The 25,272-nt window shown below is 36.6% G+C and overlaps 1 protein-coding gene and 1 long non-coding RNA gene across 4 annotated transcripts; one reads left to right on the top strand and one right to left on the bottom strand.

The window, feature by feature from the left end:
- The first annotated feature begins 3,992 nt into the window (after positions 1-3,992).
- On the top strand, positions 3,993-11,739 carry LOC148651337 (uncharacterized). Its single transcript, XR_015925725.1, has 3 exons — positions 3,993-4,078; positions 9,377-9,468; positions 11,416-11,739. It is a non-coding gene; the product is annotated as an uncharacterized LOC148651337 (long non-coding RNA).
- Positions 10,276-25,139, bottom strand: spmip7 (sperm microtubule inner protein 7). Of its 3 annotated transcripts, XM_088601465.1 has the most exons (9): positions 24,483-25,136; positions 23,988-24,085; positions 23,382-23,458; positions 21,395-21,533; positions 20,722-20,789; positions 20,308-20,349; positions 20,096-20,203; positions 17,128-17,229; positions 10,276-11,011 (listed from the first exon to the last, which is right to left on the bottom strand). In XM_088601465.1, exons 1-9 carry the CDS (start codon positions 24,979-24,981, stop codon positions 10,888-10,890), a joined length of 1,257 nt encoding a protein of 418 aa, XP_088457591.1. In that variant the 5' UTR covers positions 24,982-25,136; the 3' UTR covers positions 10,276-10,887. The 3 variants fall into 3 exon arrangements, with proteins under 3 accessions (XP_088457591.1, XP_088457593.1, XP_088457592.1); XM_088601467.1 differs by lacking the exon at positions 20,308-20,349 and having other exon boundaries at positions 20,722-20,785; positions 24,483-25,139; XM_088601466.1 differs by lacking the exon at positions 20,308-20,349 and having other exon boundaries at positions 24,483-25,137.
- Positions 25,140-25,272: the final 133 nt, after the last annotated feature.

Genomic DNA, 25,272 nt, shown 5'->3' with positions numbered 1-25,272 from the left:
AACCCTCAGACTACCACTCAACAAATGGTAGATAAATATCTAAATACACACATATATATATATTTAAAAAATATTTAGGATTTTCTGGACTGGAAGTTAATTTTTAGGCAAATGGTGATTCTATTTTTTAAATAAAGGTCAACAACATCTATTTTCCTTAAGGAAGCTCAAACATTTTAAGGTTGATTATGTTTTATCAGTCTTTTATTGAATCTGCTTCAATTTCTGACCTGATCTTGTGGCTTAAGAACATGAATCTGAGTAGTAAGAACAAACTGTGTAGTATTGTCACACTATGTTAGAAAGTCATTGGTGCTGTCTTTTGGCCCTATCCCACGATTAACAGTAACATATCTTGAGTAAAGGATATTCCATTTAGATTTCCCAATCTAAAAACAAACATGTTTAAGTTCTTATTTAGACCTGTGGCCATAACCTTGCTCAACAGATTATTCTTTTGTGCATGTGTATATTATTTATTTGTGTGTTTTCATCATTTCTGCTGCCTCCTGGGGATAATAAAAACACCTTTTCTGTCTGATGGTGCTAATACAGTAAAATGGGGAAATAAAGGCAAATTGAAGTGTCTAATCATAAAGCCATTGTTGATTACTGTCATAAGGGAGGAGTCTATGGACTTGGGGTCATAGGTAGAAAACAACAGAAGAATGGCTGTTCAGAAACACAGTGAGTGAAAAATACAGAGTGGGGTAGTAATTTAGATGTCAGTTTGGGAAATCTGAACAGGGTTGAGAGGTGAACCAATAGTCATTTGGGGGAATGTGAGGTGGAGTGGGCTGGGGAAAGGCTCCAGGGGCTATATGTGCTGAGCCTGAGCTTGATAAGACTAACAAGATGAGATGGACAAGATGATTGCACCTTGCTTTATTTGTTCCCAAAGTGACAGTGGGGGCCTGGAGGCGGAACAACTATCATGGTGTTAGGAGGTTTAGGGAGATGTCCATAAAGAAGGAGAAGTCCTAAGTGAGAGCAACTGTGGATGAAGTAAATGAATGGATCTGATCACAGTTTTAAGTAAAGCAGGGAAACTGACCTGGTGGTAAAGCCAGTTGAGAGTGAGAAGCAGGTGACTGGGGTGGTGAAATGGTTCAAGGAGAAGATATACTGGCAGGAAACTCTTGCTCGAGTCTGAAAAGGAAAATCATCAAAACAGTATATGAAGATCCATGGCAGAAAGGGAAGTGATTCTGGAAGACATTGTTGAGGAAGCAAGTAAATAGCATTATAGATGCTTCATGTGTGAAATGAATGTGTAAAGAGAGGCTTTCTGTTCTTATGGTCTTTATAGTTTGTGAGCAATAGGGTTAGAATGATGAATTGGGACATCTGAAAGTGACTTGTCTGATGTCATCCTCACACAATTTTGTTAAGAACCCTTCTGAGTTACAATTACCAAAAACAATCAGTATTTAAAATTTGATTACTTGCCTTAAAGCATGCGTGGAGTGATACAGTAAGCATCAAAACTCTCTATGGGTCTATTTTACTTAGATTTCAGTTTATATCATTAAAATGTGTCAGGAATACAGTGAATACAAAAATAGTATTTTTGAAAAAATACAAAGTTCAGCAGAACTTGCTTTACTTATGCAAAAACAGAATTATTATAATGAACTCCTCTGTAACCATTCTGTTATTGATCTTACTGTTGTTTTGCTTAATATTACTTTAATGCTGAACAGTCACACAATGCTGCTGTTTGATTAGCTTGGATGAGTCAAACTCCTGTAAAATGTGACTCAAAGTGTGAGATACAAGATTTTCAGAAAAAGTTGATGCTGTTAATTGGAAGAGGTTGTTATCGATGCCTGTACAGTAGTTCTCCTTTTCACCATTGGAGGCATAATATAACATAATGATTAATTATTTTCTATTCTGAGGGAAATGTTATTATTATTTAGTTTGACAACAGTGGAATCAAACATGGTGGAGATAACGTTCATTTTTTACCAATAGCTTGTTAAAGTACAGTAGAAAAGGAACCTGATATTTTCTATTGCCATACCAGATATAGCTACTGCAGACACTGCGGTGTTCCTAATCTGTGTCTAATCTTGTTATATCTTGTTATACATGGTATAACAAGTACATGGTTTTTGATGTGATCTGAAATTCATTATGGTCAAAAACTGAGAGCAGGGAACTGAAGAGCAGGGTTTTAATTTAGGGCCTCAGATATGAAAGATTTTCTTTATTTCAGCTGTGCTTCGTAGACCCCTTCCGAAGGTCTATACTTGATGTTGGCTCCACAAGTCTTATGTGATCCTCAGCCCCATCATATCATATTGAAGCTTTGGCTCATGTTATGTTGACCATTGTCATTGTAAAAGTCTTTATCATTTAACCATATTCTGCAGGAATTCCCTCTATATTTTGTGGAGGTTTTATTTTATCAAAAGCTTGTGATAACAGCCAAATGTTGCCCGTTAACAGCTTATAAAAATGTTGTGGATGCATTTATAAAACCTGACAATGTCTGTAGTAGAGGAGAAGAAAATATAACAGCAAAGTATAATGGTTATTTTTAGGTTCAAGTTCACATTTATTTGTCATTCCAGCTATATACACGTACAGTATACAGTGGAATGAAATATCATTCCTCCTGGTCCATGGTGCAAAATACAGACAAGACACTGACATAGACATTGTAGACAGGATACACATAGTGCAAAGTGCAAATAGTGCAAATTACTAAGGCAAATACATCATACAATATACACAACACTCTGGGGGGATTTAAACCCTGTTTCTGGAATTGGGGTGGGTGCAAGTAGATTCCAGGGTGTCGAGGAGCCTGAGAGCCTGCGGGAAAAAGCTGTTACAGAGTCTGGTGGAGCTAGTGTGTATACTGTGATATCTTTTTCCAAATGGTAGGAGGGCAGAGAGTTTATGGGAGGGGTCATCTACTATACTGGAGGCCCTGTGTAAGCAGCGTTTGTGATAGGCAACAGAAATGGAAGGGAGGGAGGCTCCAATGATGTTTTCAGCTGTTTGCACAATTTGTTGCAGGGTCTTGTGGTCTGAAGCATTGCAGTTCCCAAACCAAACAGTGATACAGCTGATCAAGGTGCTCTTAATGGTGTTTCTGTAGACGTGGTAAGAATGGGCAGGGGAAGGTTTGCCCTCCTCAGTCGCTGCAGGAAATAAAGACGCTGCTGTGCTTTCTTGTCTAGGGAGGTGGTATTGAGGGACCAAGTGAAGTCATCTGTAATGTATACACAAAGAAACTTGATGCTTCTAACTGTCTCTACAGGGGAGCCGTTAATGTGCAGTGGGGAGTGATCAGCACGGGCCCTCATGAAATCAATGATTATCTCTTTTGTGATATTTACATTAAGAGATATGTTGTTGTTTGTGAACCAGTCCACAAGTTGCTCCACCTCCTCTCTGTATGGTGACTCATCGTTGCTGCTAATGAGGCCCACCACTGTCGTCATCGACAAAAATGATGATGTAATTTGAACTGTGCTTGGCAGAACAGTCATGAGTCATCAATGTGAACAGCAGTGGGCTGAGCACACAGTGCTCATTGTGATGGTGCTGGAGATGTTATTACAAATCCGGACTGACTGAGGTCTCTCTGTCAATAAGTCCAGAATCCAGTTACAGAGAGAGCTGTTGAGGTTCAGCAAGCTTAATTTTTCTATCACCTTCTGGGGGATGATTGTATTAAATGCTGAACTGAAGTCAATGAAAAGCATTCTTACATAAGAGTCGTTCTTATCAACGTGGGGACAGGGCCAGGTGAAGGGCAAGAGATACGGCATCATCAGTAGACCGGTTGGGGCAGTATGCAAACTGAAGGGGATCCAGAGAGGTAGGGAGTCTGGACTTTATGTGGCTCATGACTGGCCTCTCATGAAGCACTTCATGATAATTGGTGTGAGTGGCATAGGGCGGTAATCATTGAGGCAGGACATTGCTGACTTCTTCGGGACTGGTATAATATTGGTGGATTTGAAGCATATGAGGATGACCACCTGGCACAAGGAGATATTAAAAATATCTGTGAGGACGTCAGCCAGCTGTTCTGCACATTCCTTGAGCACGCGACAAGGTACAGTATATTATCAGGTCCAGCAGTCTTACGTGAATTAACTTTGTGTCCTCCTCACATCAGCTGTGAACAGGCAAAGCACCTGAACATCAGGAGGAGGTGTGGTTTCCTCACAGGCACAACGTTCATTGCTTCAAACTGTATGGCAATGCTTATTAATAAGTCAGAATTATGCATTGTTGTGCTTTCTTAAATGAGGACCCATCTCTCGCTCATCTCTGTGGTGCAGCCACAAAGAAGCTATTCATGCAGTTCTGATTTAAGGTTTTTTCTCGCAGATAAGGAGCAGCTCCCAAATGGGGATGTGCCCAGCCATGCTTGGGTATCATGATCAATGGCCATTCTTGGTGCCTATCTGTCTGTGAGATTCTTGAGAACATCTGGATTGTGGTCCTAGATGTCAGAGATCATTGTTACTCATCTCTCACCTTGACCAACCATTCAGGAACCTGCAGGACGTGGTAATCCCATGTGGGTCTGAAATGCCCGCTAAACTTTCAACCAATTATCACCTGTCTTGGTCCTGGTTTAAAAGACACTGCAGAGCTCAGAAACTTTGCTTCTCCGGCCAATTTTCACAACCTCAGAGACAATCATGTGATGGCCAGTGTTGTCTGTATAGGGACTGGAACCTTGTTTCAGCAAAGTGTCGGCCTGGGGAATGCCCGTACATAAATCGCTAGCCAACGCCAACGTGCACATTTTGCTTGATCACTGGAGTATTTGTTTGGACTCTTATCGACAACCTGAATACATTTTTATTGAGCAGCACCTTTACACCAGAAGCAAACCAAGTTTCTTCCCCCTAAAGAGTGATTTGCTCGGACCCATGTTCATCATCTGTGCATAGAGACTTTCTACTAGTCGGCCAGACTACTAGTAGGTCCCTGAGAGAGACACTGTCGGGCACGTCACCACAGCAGAAATCTCTCCTCCTAATTTGTCCGACTCCGACTGTACCCCGACTGGTTGGCCAGGAGCCAGAGGACTCCGGGACGCCGCCAATTGAACATCACAGCGATTGGACGCAGCCGCCAGCTGGATTTTGGTGTCCGTGCTGAGAAATACGAATCCATATCTGGATAAGTAAACCCAATGTTCTACATTTCATCTCGAGAATTAAATTGTTACCTCAACACAAGTTCAATTCAATTCATATGAGTAATGTATTTACTTTTGGGTAGCTAATGTAGACTGATTAACGATTGTCTAGCAAAACGGTATACTGAAGCATATTCTTTGTATCTCTTTGTGTTTTGCATCTCTTCGTGATTATATACCTTGAACTTTGGTAACCCTCACAGTAAGATCTGCCACCTGTATCCAGGCAGACTGTTATATGTTTTATGCACAATTTATGTATAAATAAATGTACCTCATTTATTGAATCCGTGTGTGTGTGCATCGCTGATTGATTGATTTTCTAAAAGCCATAACGAACCACCTCGTGATTACTGCTACAATTATTAACTGTCCCAGTAAATTCACAAAACCTCTACAAAACCATGCATAGAAGTTGTTCAGCACATGCGGTAGGGAGGCATCACTGTCACTGGCACATGGGGTTGTCCAGTAATCAGTAATGGCCTGGATGCCAAACCACATGCGCCGTGTATCTCTGGGCTTCTCTGGAGTCCAGGAAGTGGCCATGGATTTTCCATGCATAGGTGCTCTTTGCCTCCCTGATGGCATGGGACAGGTTGGATGCAGCATCACGGGTTCTTAGCAGTGCATGGACCTTTGCATTCAGCCATGGCTTCTGGTTGGCCCGTGTGATGATAAATGTAGAGACAGTGACGTCTTTTATACACTTACATAACACTATACATAACATACAGGTATTCTTTTACAGTGTTCAAGATTGACTATTTGTTGTATTTTATGAATGGCGGTATGGTGGCATAGGGGTTATCATTGCTGCCTTGCAGCGTTGGAGGCCAGGAGTGTTCTTTCTGTGTTTGTATAAATTTCCGCCATTTGCTCTGGTTTCCTCCCACAGTCCAAAAACATACTAGCGGGATAATTGGCTTATGGGAAAATTGGCTCTGGTGTGAGTGTGTGTATGTCTATGTGTGCCCTGCAATCTGGCTCAGTATCCGTTGTGACCCTGTATGAGATAAAACAGTTAGAAAATGGATGAATGGATGTACAGTATTAAGAATTTACAACATCCATTAAACATTAGTTTTCATCCATTTGAATGTGGAAGCTTAAGTACACCCATTGCATTTGCAATTTTACACAACATGCAAGTCACACATAAAATTAGTCTTTAAAAAAATGCTGAACTGTTTAATGTGAATGCCTTTGCAGTATTTATAATACCAAAATCACATAGATTTATTCTGCTCTCCTTTCAAATCAAACAATTACTCCACCCTTTTCAGAGTACTACCCAATCTCATTCTCCTGAGAGATACTGTCCCCTTTAATGTTTTGATCGTTACTGACCGTTGGGCTTCCTTTACCAAATTACTCAGCCAACTCTACTGCTTCCTCTCTGCCTCTTCACACAGCTTGTGAAATTCAGAAAATTCATGCTGGAAAAGAGACTTTCTGGCTTTAGTTCTTTCTGTAATAGTGAATGCTTGACAGGAACAAGAGCTGAAAACATTGTGGTTATTTTAATTTCTCTTTGTAAAAAGAGAGACAAAACACAAGAACTTACAAGTACTTGGATAATCATTCTTATGGTAAACAAAAGCTAAAAAAAATCTCATTCAGTAGTAAACAGCTCAGAAAAAAAATACCTAAAAAAAGAAAAATAATCTCAAGTGTTATGTAAATTTGCCATGCTGATTAGTTTGATAGGGCGGTATAGTGGGGCAGTGCTTAGCATTGCTGCCTCAAAACACTAGGGTCCTGGGTTCATTTCTCATGGTGCTGCCTGTGTGGAGATTGTATGTTCTCATTGTGTTCATGTGTTTTTATGCTGAATGCACAGGTTTGCTTGCACAGTCCACAAATATACTGGTACAGTAGGTTGATTGGCTTCTGGGAAAATTGTCTCTGGTGTGAGTGTGTACATGTTTGTCTGTGTGTTGCTTGGTGGGTAATGCTCTGGCTTTCCTGTAACCCTTCACTTCAAGCAGTTAGAAAATGAATGGACGGATTAGTTTTATAATTTGACACAATAATTGTTCTATTATGTGAAGGGGATTTTTTAGCAAGTAGCCCATTTCAAGGGGGTTGATTGCATATTAATGGTAACATGAAAGATTCTACTAATTTGTTAGTTAAATCCCACATCATAAAGTCAGACTCCCCTACTATATTCTATTTGCAACTTATACAGTGTATTCACACCATATGTTACAGAATGTGGTCTTAAAGAGCAAAGGGTAATCTGCTGCACAAGAATGCCATTGTAGGACTGCTTTCTGTCTTTATTTGCTTTCTGTTTTGTGGTGAATTTCCCCTGTGAATAAGTTCCAGTCCTGTGAAAATAAAATGTCAGCCCCTGTGTTAAAAAAAATTGAAAACCCTAAAAGCAAAACATAAATTCTCAGTTGTATTATCTACTATAATGGGTGTTTTTATGTTAATATTTCAATTTCACAACACTACAGTCGTCTGAGAGTTATTCTGTTTAGCTAAACTTGGTACTAAAGTATTGTGGACTATAGCAACAGTAACAGTGAATAATATGAATATTTCATAGATGAAAGACAAAAACTGTACAGTTTGACAAAAATCATATAAAACCACACAATTCAGAATAATGTATGAATGCATAGAATGACAAGACTTTATTGTATAGTTCTTAGGTGCTATCATAAAAGTGTTAAAGATAACACAAATTATTCAAATAAGTAGAAAAGCATAATAGTGCCACTGTATATCAGCTTCCTTTAGTCTGAAGACAGTTGGAAGAGGGCTTTTTATTTGACATATGATGCTTTTAAGGTTTAGTAGAGGTTCAGAGAATAAACGCTGATGGTGAGATGTAAATCAGGAAACCAATGCAGCCCCTGTTTATACACAGGAAGAGGATATGGTTCCCGCTGTGCCTGCCAGCTGCAGCCTTATTTACTTCTGAAAGTAGGTAAAATGTGCCAGTGTCAGCTAAGGGTTAAACTCATTAACTGTTTTTGCTCCTTGTTTTTCAAAGTCATGAACTGGGCTGATAGACATTTTACCCCGAAAAAAAAATTCAGAAACTGGATTTTTTCAATGAAATCCGAATACTCTTCTTAATTATGATCTTTACATTCAATCACTTGGCTTCAGATCGATCAGTAAATGTCTCTTTCTTGTCATTCATAATTCACTGTGGTGTTGTCGCAATGTCATTACAACCACAACTATTTCTTGTATTTATTTACCACTTGGAATTCCAAAGTGCTTCCTAAAGAAAAATACAGTGAATTAAGAGCCACACCCACCTGGGTACCATTGCAACAGATTTACACAGAAGGTCAGGTGGAAAAATAAGAATTACTTAACCAATTGAGATTAAAAGATAACTACAGAAGCTGGGCCAGATAGTGCAAGTGCTAAATGCAATTTACACAGTACAGGTACAAATAGTACCATGGGAACGTCTATTGTTTGTCTCAATTTGTCTCATCCAATGAATGATGTCTCCTACTTCCCAGTGCCTCCCATTATCGTACTCCTTCATTGATTTGGAAAGTCAAGTGTACAGCATCACCTTCTGGTTTACTGATTATTATTATTACTACAACAACCTGTTTTTTGTATGACCTGCCCACCTGTGCCCCATTGTCTCATGATCCCCTAACATATAACATAAATGATGAAAAACTAACAAAGCAGAAGATTGACAACATGAAATAAACACATACAGTATCTGTACCCAGTCACAGAAAAACAATATCACTTTAGATCTGAAGGAAATATCCCTTATTCATTTTCACAACAATTAAAAAAATGCCTTACTATGGAACTCCTAAGTGGACAAGCTCTGTTCTGATCAGAGTCCAGGACATGCAATACAACCTGGACACTACTGTTATGTACAGTATCGACTGTGGTTAGGACCTGTTAGGGGCAGGACACTATAGAATAAGTGCTGCTCTAGTTGCTCTGACAGAAGAAAACCTTGACGTACTGCACACCAGTCTGGTGCAAGCTGTGCACTGGTAAGTCCCGAACATTGGCTGATTTAAAAAAAAAATAATGACAAAGTTAATTTTTTGTGTGGTATTTGTTAAATGAGGTTAGTTTTATCTAATATCTAGGACTAAGCGAAGATCAAATGTCTAAATACTGTATGTAAAACCATAAAATCTGAAGGGAATGTACTTACTTTTTCACCACACTGTATCTATACAGGATCTATGAGAAGAATGGTACAGAACCTCACATTCTTGTTTCCTAAGATGTCAGAGTACCCACTGTAAAAAAAACAACAACCTGATAACCTTGTGAGTTCTTTGCAGTTACTGTATACAGTAAGTGATACATTTTTGACACTCAGTGTTAGCAATCTGAATTTTTGTTCAAAGGACATAGCGAAGCTTTTCACTGAAAACAGGCCTGAACTTTCCAAAGGTGTACATTTATAAAGTTCACATAATTAAACAAATTAAATGTGGAGAAGTGCAGCAGAAGCTTTGTGCCTTAAACCAAATAAGTTACAGCTGAGATGGATTGTAGTCAAAAGGACTGCATGAAATATTATTGAAATGTTTTTTTTTTATAAAATACAGAAAAGATATACTTAATTCATCTGATACCAATATAGCATTTGACATCATCTGGTTTACCATTCCATTCCTTGTTCAAAATCTGTGTTGAAATGAAAACCTACAGCATGATGTTCTTTTCTTTTTCCAATGAGTCATGATGGGAGCTGCAACAAAAGGAAGGACATGCTACAGCTTTTCTAATACAGTATATGGAGTAATGTTTGGCTATTTATTGCCCCTGTGTAATACTTGCTGCTGTACCGTGCAACTAGTGTATCGTGCATCCCCCCTTTTAAGTTTTTAGTACGACAAAACTACCGATCTACTATATTGTAGAAACTAGACATTTTCCAATTCTTATTGTTTTTTATTTGCTAAGCCTATTTGGTATTTTTTCTGTGGAATACAATATGAAAGTAAGATTTAATCTACAGTAAGTTTTGTGAAAACATCAAATTAGAGTATGTAAACACACAGCAGTACATTAATTGGCATTCTTCCAATAATGGTTAAAAAAATCACTAAGACAAAGAAAGGCCAAGGTTCTATTTTTCAGTCTTAAAGAAGTTGAGTATTGGTCTTTTATTTATTAATGACACAGCAACACATACAATTACATTTAAAAACAATCACAGTGTAACATTTCTGTTGTTGAATTACACCCTTTTGTTTAGAAGCAATAACTCAATACGAAAGTATACAGGATGTAGAAATATACACAAACATTAATTAGGTCTAAATAATAACTATATAAGTAGGAACTACAGTGACTGACCTGAAACTGGAGTATCAGCTCCAACAACAGACAGTTTGGTCACAGGCATGATCTTATACCAAGTTAATGCATATATACTGTATATATATATAATTCAGAGGAACCTAGAGAGGGTGTCACACAGGCTTGTGAAAGTAATGAATTAAAAAAGGAACACCGGCTTGTGCATAATGGTCTCAGAGGTCACAGGACCACTCATCTAAATCAGGCAAATTATGCTAATACAGCATCTCATTATTCAGGAGCACAGAGAATCAACCATTTATACTACATTATTATGTGGCTAATAGGAAATAATATATCCAGTTTCAAAAGACAGAAATTCACACTTTTCACAGTTTTTCTTTTTTCCCCTTTCTATGATGTCTGCACATAGCTTCTCAGACATGAACAGCTTCCCTCCTTATATTTTGGAAGGGATTGCAAGGAGACACGTTTGTAACCATTTTGGAAAGAGGTCCCAGACGTCTATGTGGAGATTTGTTCCCACTGGTCATAATGTACCTAGACAAGAAAGATAGAGCGTTTTTTATTATTTAAACAATACTGTCCACTATGTTAGTTTATTTGATATATTTAGAAAATACAATTCTATATTTTATTTTATACACCATTAAAAATAAAAATATTGTTATGTACATGGTTTGGGGGAAAAAACAAAATATTCAACAAACATCTAAAAATCAAGAGTTGCATAACAATCTCTATTCCTTTATTGTGCTTACTATTTATGTTTATTTTTTATCTATAAAAAGAAAAATGATTTGTGTTCCCTAACTTGTGTAATGTTGCCATTTTCCCTTTTTGAATGCCTTAAAAATGTATATAAAAAGAAAAAGTAAACTTCTTTAAACTCTTCCTCCTATGAACCTACAAATCCATTCATTTTCTAATGGCTTCTTTTACAGGGCCATGAGGGAGCAGGAGCAAAGCAGGATACACCATGGACTGGATGACAGTCCATCATAGGGCACCCACAGACACAAACACGCACACACTCACACCAAAGCCAATGTTCCCAGAAGCCAACTGACCTTCTAGTATGACTCTGGACTGTGGAAGAAAACTGGAGCATTCAGAAGAAACTGACACAGACAAAACATACGAACTACACACAGGTAATACCCCAGGAATTGAAACCAGGTCACCAGCACTGCAAGGCACGAATGACAAACCCTGCTGCTGTCCTACCCTCTGCAAATTACCTGTAGAACTCTTCTTCAATTGTTGTAATTTATTTTTTAGAGCAAAATAAAAGTGCAGGAAACATTTTCAAGACAAATTGTCATTTTATTCTGAGGTGAGCAGTTTCCTTTCTGGGACTCACTATAGAAAAAGTGTTGCAATTTTTTTACAAGCTAGAACAGGAAATGAAGTAATGCAGATATATATTCTGGTGAATACATTTTTCTCATTTACTGCAAAGGACAATAATCTGTAATTTCAATCTGGTGCGTGAACAAATAAGGATATTTTTGCATTCTGGTGATCTGACCACTTGTTTCATACTTCCATAAGTCAACGTGATGTGTTTTTGTTCAAGCCAAGCCCTCAGTTAAATAATCAAACCATTTATTGACTTAACAATCAGATTAATTTGAACAGTTTTTCCCAGTTCTTAAACGTGCTGGAAATTAATTTGAACTTTTGGTCCCAGCTCTTAAACATGTTGTGAGACATACACACATCAAGTACATTATGTGTGAGATTGCTTGTAGGAAAAATCCATTAAAGGTAAACTTTTTGACATTATGCTTTTTTCCTGGTTAATTTTAGGAAGATCAGGTCTATAGTACTCTATTAAAATGTCAAATCCAATTACATAAAATAATAATGGCTAGAAACAAAATGCAAATATTTAATTGAAGCAACTTCTTGGATCAAGTAAGGCTTCAATTATATTGTTTTGGATGAAAGAAAAAAAATGCTGCTTTGTATATGTTATCAATCTTGAGTTATTTTTTAAAGCTCTGTCTATACCTTCATCATTAAGCATGTGTTAGCATCAGTATTTCCTGTGCCTGTCCATTATTTTTCAATGGTCTATGATTCTGTGGTGTTAACCAACATTTGCATTGGGTACTTCAGTGCTGCTCTACTAATGACACAACCACTCTTATGTGTGGTCTAGGCTAAGCCTGAAACACTTCTGCATGATGCACAAAAAGTATGTGTGAGATTGCTTGTAGGAAAAATCCATTTAAGGTAAACTTTTTGACATTATGCCTTCTTCCTGGTTAATTTTAGGAAGATCAGAACTCTATTAAAATGCCAAATCCATTAACATAAAATAATATTTTTGACATATGAATAACAAAATACTTTCAAACTACTTTCTTACTCCATATAATTCTACAACTTCAAAGAAAGAAGCTTTATGTCTGGAGAACATTAAAAATAGAAAACTATTCACAATTAATTTCAGTGTCAAGTCAAAGGTAGACAACTGTGGATAGGCCTTCATCTCCCCAGCCCAGAAGAAGAATATTTATTATGAGATTAAAATTATATAAAAACCTTGGTTTTATGTGGAAAAAGGTAATGTAAATGTGAGAAAATAAAAAAATGAATGTATAAATAAATATTCTTTCTTTTTTTAGTGCTGAAGGTAATAGAAAGAAGAGGATGTTATATACAGTATAAACAGTATACTGAGAGGAATTAGAAACACCAGAAAATAGTACTGGAACCTGTAGCATTTGTTGTTAATGTCTCTTTATGTATAGATTTATTTGAAAGAGCAATACACAAAATATGATGAAAAATTCAAGTCCTAAAAATTGTTAATCCAATGTTTTGTTTTCTTTATCTTAAGGAAGGATACTTGTCCCTAAATGAATCTGCAGAGGAAACACATTTTACATCTGAGGGTAGTTGGCTCCAGGAAAAAAGATCCTGGTAGAGAAAACCACCGTTACCGCGAGTAAAACAAACCTTTGAAATGAACAGGAGACCATCTGGAATGCTTCAAACCAAAGAACAGAGATATTTCTGAAATTTAGCTCTTGTGGGGCCCAACCATGATGGTGTTTTACTTATTCTGTATAACAGAAAACAGTAGCCTCTGAATTTACAGTCATAATAAAACTGTGTAATTTTGAAAGATTTTAACACATATTCATACTTTTTTCCTAATGTCCATTATTACAAATGATAGACTTGACTAAAAATAGATATTGGTTATAAAGTCAAGTAATAAGAGAAGATTATGTCTCTAAATGCTTATCCTGTTTATTCGAAATTCATAGAATACATGATGAGATCATAGGTGACATCAACAGCAGCAAAAGGACCAATACCACTAGGTGGCTTATAAATATTTATCAAGCCTGAGCTTAAAAAAGTAAAAATATAATTTGACACTGAGCTCAGATTTTCTCATTTTCAACTCCTGATCTCAATACAATACACACACTAACACACCATCCTCAGCTGAAATAATTAGGAAAAGCAATAGAAAAAGGGGCAAACCATTGAAATTAAAGTTACTTCTCTTATGTTTTTGTGGTTCGAGTTCTGCTTCCCTAATTTTAGTTTTCCTCGCTGCAGCTGGGTCAGTTTATTTGTATGCACTCTCTCCTGGTGTCTCAACAGGTCAGACTGCAAATGAGGACCGAACAGCAGCATTTCCTATTCACTGCTAACTACAGATATAAACATCATATACATATTTTCATTTTTTACTTTTTTCAGTCACACTATGTACAATAGTTAGGCACTATAACCAAAACTGTATGCTTTCTAACTTCAATGCTAGGAAGCAAAGTGCATCTCATTCTGTATTTAAGGATTAAGCTATATATTTGTGAGGAGGAAACTCCTCCAATGAAAAGAACTACACCAAACAAAGTGAATACCGTGTAAATATTCCTTATTCGCCATGCCTTAATATTTCTTATTTTGTAAAAGCAGAACAGATTGTGAATAATGCCCATAAAGAGCAGAAAGAGAAATTTGTTCAGGAAACAGAATTTTACTTGTGGATGCATTTGGGCCTAAGGAAAGGTGGCAGAATTTCCAAAGCCACAGCCAGTCAGGTATATTGTTACCCACATGATGCCAGAGGTTTTATTTTAAAAGCAAACTAATACATTATCTAACCTAATCTGCCAGTGCCGACTCAGGTCGGAAAACAACATCAACTTAAACATCCTTCAATGGAAAACACACCAAGTTAACTGCCTAACTTGCTCAATACTTCTCAGGAACCTTTTCAAAGATAACACTTTAGTGGTCACACTTTTAAAATGTGTCAATTCATGATGAATCACCCTTAGGACTGCAAACACAAAAAACACTTATGGAACCAGATTATTACAAACTGCTGTCCTCATTAATGTAATAATCTAAACCAATTACTGACATAATAATTACTGTAATCCCCCTTCACTGATTTTAATTATCTATTAATTTAAGACAAACGTGTAAGGTACACATTTGCTTCAGGCCAAGTATAGTACTTAAAAAAATAATAGCAATATAACATATAATATATAGTATCTTCTATCTGAACATACTGTACATAATATATAACAGAAATATCATTTATTTAATACATAATATTCATATATTGTTAATAATGAATTATAATACAAAAAAAGACATTCTCAGTTGAACAAATCCCTTGTCAAGAGTTGAAGGATGAAGCTGTTTTATTTTAGCTCACTGCTTTGTTTTTCCTCTGTTCCACAACCTAACTTCCCTCTTTCTTAACGTCGTCCTCTCCATTTCCCTTCTTTACCACATTCTCAGCCTAAATCAACCCCTATTAATTATCATCACTGTCAGTTACTTCTATTTTTCCAGCCACCATTGGGATTTGAACCCATAACTCTTTAGGTTCTAGTATTATATCCTAACCACTAGGTGACCAAAACCAACTGACAAGCTGTAAAGTGCTGAAGTGTAGTAAATCTAGGCTAGATCAATGCCTGGCTGGGGCCCTCAAATAGGCTGCACAAGCCTTCAGACAATTATTGAGAAAGTAGGCACCTAAAGATTTTGTACAGAAAAATCTTTTTTTTTGTACACAAAGCAAATGTACAGAAAAAGAAAAAAACGTTTTTAAATTTAAATGATGATTTTAGATAATATATTTGATTATGTTTATTGGTCAATTCCAGAGGTATTTTACTGTGTTTAATTTGTGTTTTCAATTGTGAACTATAAATGTAAACATAAACATTTTTACTCTGGCACTCTTTCAAACCTTTTCTGTTAATAGTGACTTATAAGAACTTATAAGAATCATGTTAAAAGTAAACTTGACACTATGGAATTTAGATTAATTAACTGTTTATTTCACATTATGTTTTAGAAACAAGAAATTAGTTTTTTTTTAGTGGCAATACTATGACAATAAATGATGCAAAACAAAAGAGTTGAGTGATGTCAACTGCTCTTGTTACCCAAAAAGACTATTACCAAGGTGATTCTGATTGACTTATGAGAACAGGTGTACTCAATGTGCACATCTTTGCATAAAAATGTTTCCTCTTATGATTATTAATCAGCTTTTTGTTCTTAAGTTTATTTTTTATCTGTGTTCCTCTGTCCAAATTACCTAGTGGGAACAGTCATTTTTAATGTTTTCAAAACTCAAAAGGCTTCTCGTCACGCCACTTGCTAATTTTTCATCCTTTCAATTTTTCATGTATGCTTTCTTTCACAAAGTGATGCATTTTTAGGAATGGTGTCTTTAAAACTGTTCTTCATACTCACAGCACAGGCTGCAGTGCTGAAGAAAAGATCTACTGTAGATGGGCAGAATGGCCCCCTGTTGTTTGAAAACATTATTGTGTTCTTATTGGATCAACTAGCTAATGTAATAATAATAATAATAATAATAATAATAATAATAATAATAATATGAGATAAATAGACTGAATGGTTCTCTCATTTGCAAATGTTATTATGCTCTTATCAGTGAACTCTTTGAACACTGACAAAAATACTACAACTTTCAATTTTGCCCACTGCCATGACCTTTGTCAAAATTTTCACCATTTTCAGTTTTTGTTCTGTGTTTATACTGAATTACATGAGATATCTTTCAAGTTAGCATTTCTTATCCAAGACTGCGCTTTTTACCAAAAAAAGCAAGCAGTTTATTCTTTAACATAACAACCCTGAGTGTTTTACCGTATCAGTCCCTCAGGCAGAGTTTAGTGACACTGATCCCTACTCCCAGAGCCCATTTTACTTTCATTTCAATGCTGCAGTTTTCTAGTCTCCAGTGAATGCTTAATGGTTGTGGGTTATTGCCAGCAGTCAAATAAGACAAGAAAAAAATGCAGTATGCAATAATCAAAGGGCAATGTTTAATGTTATTATAGTACATAAAAATCACCCTAAATTCAGTGGACAATGAATACATTTCACTAAATTGGTATCTAGATGAGATTCAATGATTCATAATAGTCATTTAAAGAGAAGCAGGGAGCAGTAAAATTAATATTTCTAAACAATGCTCCTCCTTGATTCATGCAGGAAGAATACTTTTACAATGCTGTCTCAACTTGGCTACAACCAGGTTCCAACCACCGCCTGCAGGAATGCCAATGGCTGACAAGTATTTTATTCCATATACTGTATGTAATTTACCAGCCAGGTATACTTACCCATGCACTAATGCTGTGGTAGGTGGCGTAGGAAGGCTGGAGTTTGCAGAATGGGTAGCTTTGAAGTGAACTCTGCCTGTGTAGCCTGGAATATTTGGGCAGCTAGAAATAGAAAACAAAAGGTAAATAAAAGCACAGTCAGATAGAACAAGCTGCTTTGGAAAATATATTTCAAGCTTTCAGTAACCTAGTGAAGTACAAAATAAATCCAGCAAATGTCCAGAGAAGAATAAAATAACAGATAGGCAGTTACTATAGGAGTTCTACCATGTAACAAAAAGGATATAGATTGTCATATAATAGCAATTAGATTTACAAATCATGTGACCTTACCATTTTAGAACAACCTTAGACACTTCAGTGGAACAGAGCTCTAATAAGATGAAGGCTTGCTATGATTCTAATTCAGCCTACAGTACGTCACCCACTTATTGAATAACAGTGTAACGCCTATGAAGCTGTCATCCATTCACTGACCTTTACTCCGCATATAAACTAAGATATTTGTTAAATTTATTGCTAAATCTATGAATTATTTAAAAATCTTTCTTGGTCAATGAGGAAGCAGTATTTTACAGGAAGCAGTGATAAGAAGCATACAGTAAGCGTGCTGTTGTAAGGAACTGCTTAGCTTTGACACAATTTTCGATAGATTTTAATTGAAGTTTATTCATAAAACAGTTAGCCAGTATCTGTACATATTTAAAACAAATATTCTCTAAGTAATACCTAAACATCTCCCACAAGACCAATTACAAGACCTCTCACATCATTAAGAGCCTATGGGAGCATGCTCAGGCAGCACGGTGGCACAGTGGCTAGTATTGCAGCCTTGCAGGACTGGGGCCCTGGTTTCAAGTCTGGGTCTAGGATGCGAGCTGTGTGGAGTTTGTATGTTTTTCAATTGTGTGGATACTCTGGTTTCCTCCCAAAATCTAAAAACATATACTGTAAGTGTGTCTTTGTGTCTGCCCTGCAATGGACTTGTGTAATTAATAAATGCATTTTCATAGGTGCTATCATTCTATTTTTGTGCTGGTTCTAAATAATAACACCTTGGTATGCAACAGGTGTGAATCTTACTTGCCAGAACATTTTTTTCATTGGGCTTAATGCATTGTTGTCATGGTGGGAGACATATTTAAAAAAATTGCTATACTATGTGGGAATGTTACCTGTAGCTATGTAGAAATAAATGCATTTCTAAACTACATATGACTAGTCACAATCTCCTAGATTAATCTCTGTATGATACAGTATGTATTTTTTTACAGAAGTAAATAAAATAACAGCCTTTTGCTTTAAATTGATTAATTATTGTATGCCAGCATTTACTGCAGCTTTGCTTTTCTGTAGCTAGATTAGCACAATACAAACTGTGTAAGTGTTTTGGTTCAATTTTAATTTAGGAAAATCCGCAGAAAACCATTATTTAGAACTGAATAATACATCAGTTGTTAATACATGTACAATGTAAAGTATAACAGTATACTAGTCATAACACATATATTTGATATAAGAAAATCTTGCTGTTTTGTTCTGCATGAAGCAGAAAATTTAAAAATCAAAACTAATTACAGTGAGTGTTACAAATGTTTTCATATGAACTTTTTCAATAAAAAAATCTAAATGATCTCTGTTATTTGTAAAGAAGAGTATATGCCCCCTCCCATCTTGTCAGTTAATGCTTCAGATTAATCTTGTTGAAATGTATACATTTTTACCAACTTTAATTTTAGATTAATTTTAGGATTCACTTGTACTTTACAGTATCCATTTCCCCTTCAACCCTTAAAAGCTTCCCAGTCCCTTCTAATGTAAAGCACACATAATATAATGCTGTCTCCGCCATGCTTGCTATGACATGCTGCTGACTGGGTAATGTGCTGTGTTGGGCTTTTGCCAGATGTAATGTTTTGTATTTAGACCACAAAACTGAATGATCACTCACTCCCATCACAGACACAGAGCTGTGCAAAACTTTCAAAGTCACTGTTGGTTTTCTGTTTGCCTGGCTTCTCAGTTTGGCAGAGGCCTGATCTGGGAAGCGTCTGGGTTGTATGACTCACAGTCCACTTTCTTAATGATGATTAGGGACCGTGCAGTTTTCTTCTTTCGATCTCTGCTTCTATACCTTTTTATCTTTAGACAATTCCTGGGCTTCATGGATTATTTGTCATTGTGCTATTGTGGCTTTTAAATTTGTTTAAAGTTGTGGCTTTTAAATTTGTTTAAAGTTGTGGCTTCTAATTCAATATACAACTGAGGGAATTATACTTTTACTGTTAAGTTACTCACACAGTACATAGAAAGGATCATTACATTATGTTGCTTTCAAACTAATCTTTTGGACCACAGCAGATTGAGGGATGCAAAGAGGCTGAATACTTATGCAATTGAGAATATTCTACTTTTTTGGAAATCTGATTCTGTCTGAATTTCTTAGCTTTAACAGTTTGTATTTTATCAGAGTACATTGTGTAGATTCTAAATATAAAGTCCATATTTGATAATGTCACATTTTCCATCCTAGATGGTAACAAAATATGGAACATGGTAACCTTTGTTAGGGGGGTGAATACTTTTCAAGCCCTGCAAAGTTATAGAAGGCATACTATCGGATGCTCCGCCAGAATACGAAACTCCACTGATTGAACATCAACATGTGATCATGGATGTTGCAGCAGCTACTGTATAACTTTGAAATGAAAGCAACAAAAATCAATACAACTACGGAAAAAGGACAAAAACAAAACCAATTATGAGAAAGTTACCCTCTAGCAAAATGCATACAGTAGGTAACCTCATTTCTATTATTTCTGTTCTGACATAATTAGCTTCTGTTAGTTAGGCAAAAGAAATATCAGTCCTTCTACTTATAAAGCAGTATATTAAGCATACAGTTACTGGTGGATGACACGTTTTCCTTACAATGTGAACACTGATACATAACTTGTAAACTACTCACTGTGCTGTCTCTGTGTACTGTGGTAGAAGGGTGCGCTGCACAGTGAATGGAACAAACTCTTCCTCTGGGTTGTCCACATCCTCCATATTTTCAGCCCCAGCGGTGCCACTACCAAACAGGAGCAGGGAGATATGAGTGACAGTTAAAAGGTCACAGAAACCTTCAGTCACAGAAGTAACCATAAAACAATATTTTCAAAAACTGAAACTTACGTGTACAAAGGAATTTGGCTTATTCTTGGACAAGGACTTATACTGTGAAAAAACATTGAAGAAATTACAGTTGATAAACTTTACACTGTACAAATCTTCAAAGTCACATTATAAAATCCTGTGTTTCAGATAATGGCTTAAATTAATTCAAAGGTTTTAAAGAGATGTGTTTACATAGACCATAGAACTATTGATACATCTGTAAACAAGCTAATGTACAGTATGTGTACAGTATGTGTACAGAATGCAATCGAGATAAATTGTAATGAGAAAATGGTTAAGGCTTTTAACAACTTTAAAGCAGTCAAACTTGTGTCTTCTTTTAAATTGCATAAGGCAATAATTACTGGGGTAATACAATACATGCAACTGAAGATGCAAAGAAATTGTACACCAACATCATCCTTCACTCACTATGAAATGGGTTTTTGTATTTTGTTTGGACTTCGTATTTGAAATCTGTCCCACAGTCCTCCAACTGCCTTAAAAGAGTATTAGAAAATGGAAAAAAAATAATAGACATTAGATATTGCAAAGTTGACATCCAGGGACAAGTCATAGTAACTGTTTAATTCATGTCAGTCTTTTCTAGATTATTGAAGTTCAGCATAGTGTAAATTCTGTCTTTTTAATAAGTGCCTGCCCTCTTGTGGTAACATACATTAATGTCACTTTGATCTGTAGCATTTGCTTTTACATTCTAGGGTGCATTAGTGGCTCTAACTAAAGTTAGTCAGAATCAAGGTTTTCTCTGTCCACTTTAGTCAATGGTTTTAATTGTGTGTTCGTTTTCTGAAACACATTTATGTTAATGCTTTCTTGTCCTGCAGTGGAAGTCTTTGTTAAGGTTATGCTCACACAAAAATCTAAATAAAAAACAAATCTCTCACCCCTACAATTAGTTCGAAGACATCAGTCTCTGTGTAGTTTACTATGGGCTTTTTAAGTTATTAAAAATTCTCCTCTATCAGAGATTTAAATACTGAACAGCATCATGCATTGTAGTACTTTACAAAGAACAATGTCATCTCAATACCACAGCACAGTCACATACTATAAGATACTTTATAATGACACAAACACTAACCTGCCAAGGTTCTGGTCCAGAATCATATCTCTTTAGTGTGAAGCGCTGGCTCACAGGGTCTGCCATTTTCTCAAGTGTTGAAGCAGGGGGCTTGAATCTTGGAGGCAGCTTTGTATCCCAGTCAACTTCTTCATAACTCCTGTGGTAAAGTGTTTTCTATTTATGTTTCTGTTACTTTTACAAGTACATCACTTAAGATGAACCGTACATATAAAACTAACAAATTACAGTTAAATGAAAAACAAATCTTTTTAAATAGGTTCCTGATTTGAATCTTTCTCAAATCAATTAGAGCTTGATTAAATATTAAGCATAATGATATTTCATACTACAGTATACTGTATATTATATACTAGTTACATTAATGTTATCTGTTACATGTTATATGTTATATCATATACAATCTAATATTTATGATGGACTGGCATCCCATCCAAGGTATATCCTGCTTTGCACTCCTTTCTTGCCAGGGTTGGGGTCCGGCTCAACTGTAACCCTGTATTGGATGAAGCAATTAGAAAATGGATGGATGGATAATATACTGTATATATACATATAGCAAAGACTTTGAAAAATTACTCCAAAGGACTGACCAGCTGAAGGCATTCTCTAGAAATCCATACATTTTCAGTCCAGGGGTCTCACACTCTGAAGTACCTCTGAAGTACCTTCTAGTTTGAGATCCTGCTTGAGTTCTGTTAACTTAGTTAATTAACTACAGTAACTCAAGTGGAACAAAAGCTAGGAAACACTACCACTCCACAGGGATTAATTTTAAAGCTCCTGTTATAATTGGAGGATGTACCTGAGATATCCCTGTGATATTTTTTTCAATGTACATTTTTAAATGAATCTTAGTTGAAATTATGAAAGTATTATAGTAAAATGACACTTTAGGGATTTGTAATACAATAACCTATACAACATGCATTGTGTGTGGAGGTTAACCTGAGGATTCTGATGAAGACTTATACTGTATTCCTGCTTTACAGGACTCCGTCCATCTATTTTCTTACCACTTTTCTTACTAGGATACAATCTGGACAGAACTCCAATCTATAGCAGTCTTTACAAGAATATTTTATTTTATTTTTTTTAAACAAAACCCTTTGTTTCCATGATTTGGCTCTGTACATGCCTACAGTTAAGATTTCTGCAACATCTTGGGAATCTAGCAGAAATTTAACTATAAAGAGTAATAAAGTCAGAACATGTTCTTAATTTATATTAATGGTACAGGTATACCAGATATTCTGTTGCAGGTGTTATCAGTATCTATATTTTTGTTGTCTACACCACTCTGCTTCAGTGTCTTTTTACAATTTAGTGCCTATTCTAAGCATTTTAATATTCAGTCTCTCAAGCTGAAATGGCTTTTGATCCCCTGTTTCCTTTGATTCAGAGAGATATGATATGAAATGGAAGCCTTGCGCGGCTCTGCTCTGCCCCTGCTGGGATTTGCTCATAGTTGCTTGCAGGCTCTGACCATGCACAGTGCCTCTAAACAGTGTCTAAACAGTGGCTAAGTCCGCCATGCCAAAACACCAGATCCTCTACCACAGGACAAATCTACACGGTACCAGGGATGAGTCTAGCTGTACTCTGCCCCTGCCAGGATTTGATCACACGGCGGCACAAGACTGAGTCCTTTGCTGCAGCAGAATTCTACGCAGTCTTTGTTTCAAGGAGGTGGTATCACTTCTGCAACATGCTTAGGGCACTGTGTATTGCATTTTAAAACATTCTTTTGTGGTACTGAAACCTTTTCTGTTACTAATTGTGTTCAGGCCTCCCTCCCAGAACCGTCGTCAACTAATGAGTAATTATGGATATGCAAGTCTTCCGCTGAACCATAGAGATTTCCTTACTACACATTTGTTCTTAGTACAATTTCAGTTTGATTTCCTGGTGACTCAAATCATTTTTACCAGCAGTGTAAGCAAACTGCACATGTATTGTATGTCAGGAATGAGTGAACCCAACCTACCTTTGAGTAGAAGATGTATAGCAGTAACGTTTCGCAGCCATGTCCCTCAGTTGTACTGAAGGATGTGAATTTGAAACCTTAAATATAAAAATATCTGACACTGGTTACAAGGCTATAGAATTTATAAGTCTTTAATGTCCCATAAAACATATTATACTTTCTTAAACTTGTGAATGAATTTGTGCTAAACAGTGGTTGCACTTGACTAAGACTTAATAATAATAGAATCTCATTTGTAAGAACTAAGGGCACTTACTGTACATAAATATGATAAGCATTTTGTTTTATGGCAATTGGTAGCATACTGAACCTTTTCAGCCTACTGTTTTGGCTAAATGGTAACCTACTAACAACATCATCTAGGCCATCGCTTACTATGATGATTTAAGAACCTAATTGTTTCAAACACAGTATGTTTACAAAGGCAAGCAGGCTGTATTCACATACAGTAAATTTGTGTTAATCTACTGTATGTACTGTACAGTATATACTTCCTTTCAAATGTTGAAGGCTTTTGAAGCATTACAGTGGAAGTGTGCCTCTTGCATCAATGACATTTGACTTGCTCTTGGTTCTTGTCCATCATGATTTACAAACTTGAAGTACCTGGGTTGCATCATCTACATTGAAGAAGAACGTCTTGTTTGATAGTATGTTGGGTAGTTTGGGTGAAGCAGGTCTTACTCTTGTAGGGCTTGTCCAACCTTTAAAAACAAACAGTCGCAGCAATAGGGTGCTTGTGTTTTCCATTCAGCTAAATAGGTGGCCTTCTTGTTCTTGAACAACATAGCTATTTGGTTAACTTAAATTCCTCAGTAATATTAGAGAACTGGTTACACTAAATCTCTTTGTAGGAAAAAAATGGTAAGACTGTTACACGAGCACCCCTGTTGTACTGTCAGGATATCACTCCTTTCCCAATCAACAAATTCACTAAAGTAATTTAACTTTCTAAAATATTCAAGCAATGATTTAAATAATGCCTCATTACATTAATTAAATGAATGCTTCTGTATCTTATAGTAAAAAATACATCTAAAATATGAAAAACTATGTTACTGATGCCATTATCCCTATCGTATCGACGTGCGAATACATTACCTCCCAGTCTTGCCCTTACAGCAGCCTCAGATACAGCCCTTGAATTCCACCTCTTGTCGCTGGACAGATCGGCTGTCAGGGCAGAAGGTCTAATCGGTGGAGTTTGGGGTCTCTCACTCATATCGACCAGGGCGTTCGGACGCGTAGGATCACAGCCATTCTGGATAAAGTTACTTCTCCCGTCTATCATCAGGTCAGCTTCGGCACCGGCGCTCAGGTGCCCTGAACAAGGATCTATAATCGGAACGTCATCCCTTAGCGGCGCCAAAGGGTAGTTTTCTTCCTTTGAGAAAGGGTTAAATTTAATAAAAGAAGGACTGTCCCTTTCCTGAAAACTGGCGAAATCGTATCTGTTTTCAGGACCCTTTTCAACTGGCATGTTGATCTGTCGAAGAATTTTCCATCTCTCATTTGGACTGATCCCTCGCAGGAGGGAATGTCCAGAGGCCGGGAGAAAATTGTCTAAAACCGGCGCAGCATCTTCACACACGCCGCTCATTGCACTGTATTTTGAGTTATACACCCGATTTTGAACATACCCGAATTAAAGTTTTTATTTTCTTAGCGACTGTTTGCTTCAAAATGTTTGACTGGTTTAAGGCAGGACGTGCAGCACAGCAGCTAAAGCGTCTAATCTGTTGCCAGGAAACTGACACGTGTTGATTGCTTAACTCACATGTCACCGATGACATGGAAGAGTGTTGTACAGGCTGGTATTTTGAACTTCAGCTTTACAGTTTTAAATTTTCGTGCTTGCACTTTATTTTCAGCATATGCTATTATGATGTAT

This window comes from Lepisosteus platostomus, chromosome 12 (assembly GCF_059453375.1).
Source record: "Lepisosteus platostomus isolate fLepPlt1 chromosome 12, fLepPlt1.hap1, whole genome shotgun sequence".
NCBI classification, from domain to species: Eukaryota; Metazoa; Chordata; class Actinopteri; order Semionotiformes; family Lepisosteidae; genus Lepisosteus; species Lepisosteus platostomus.
This window is presented reverse-complemented; position numbering and strand designations above follow the sequence as displayed.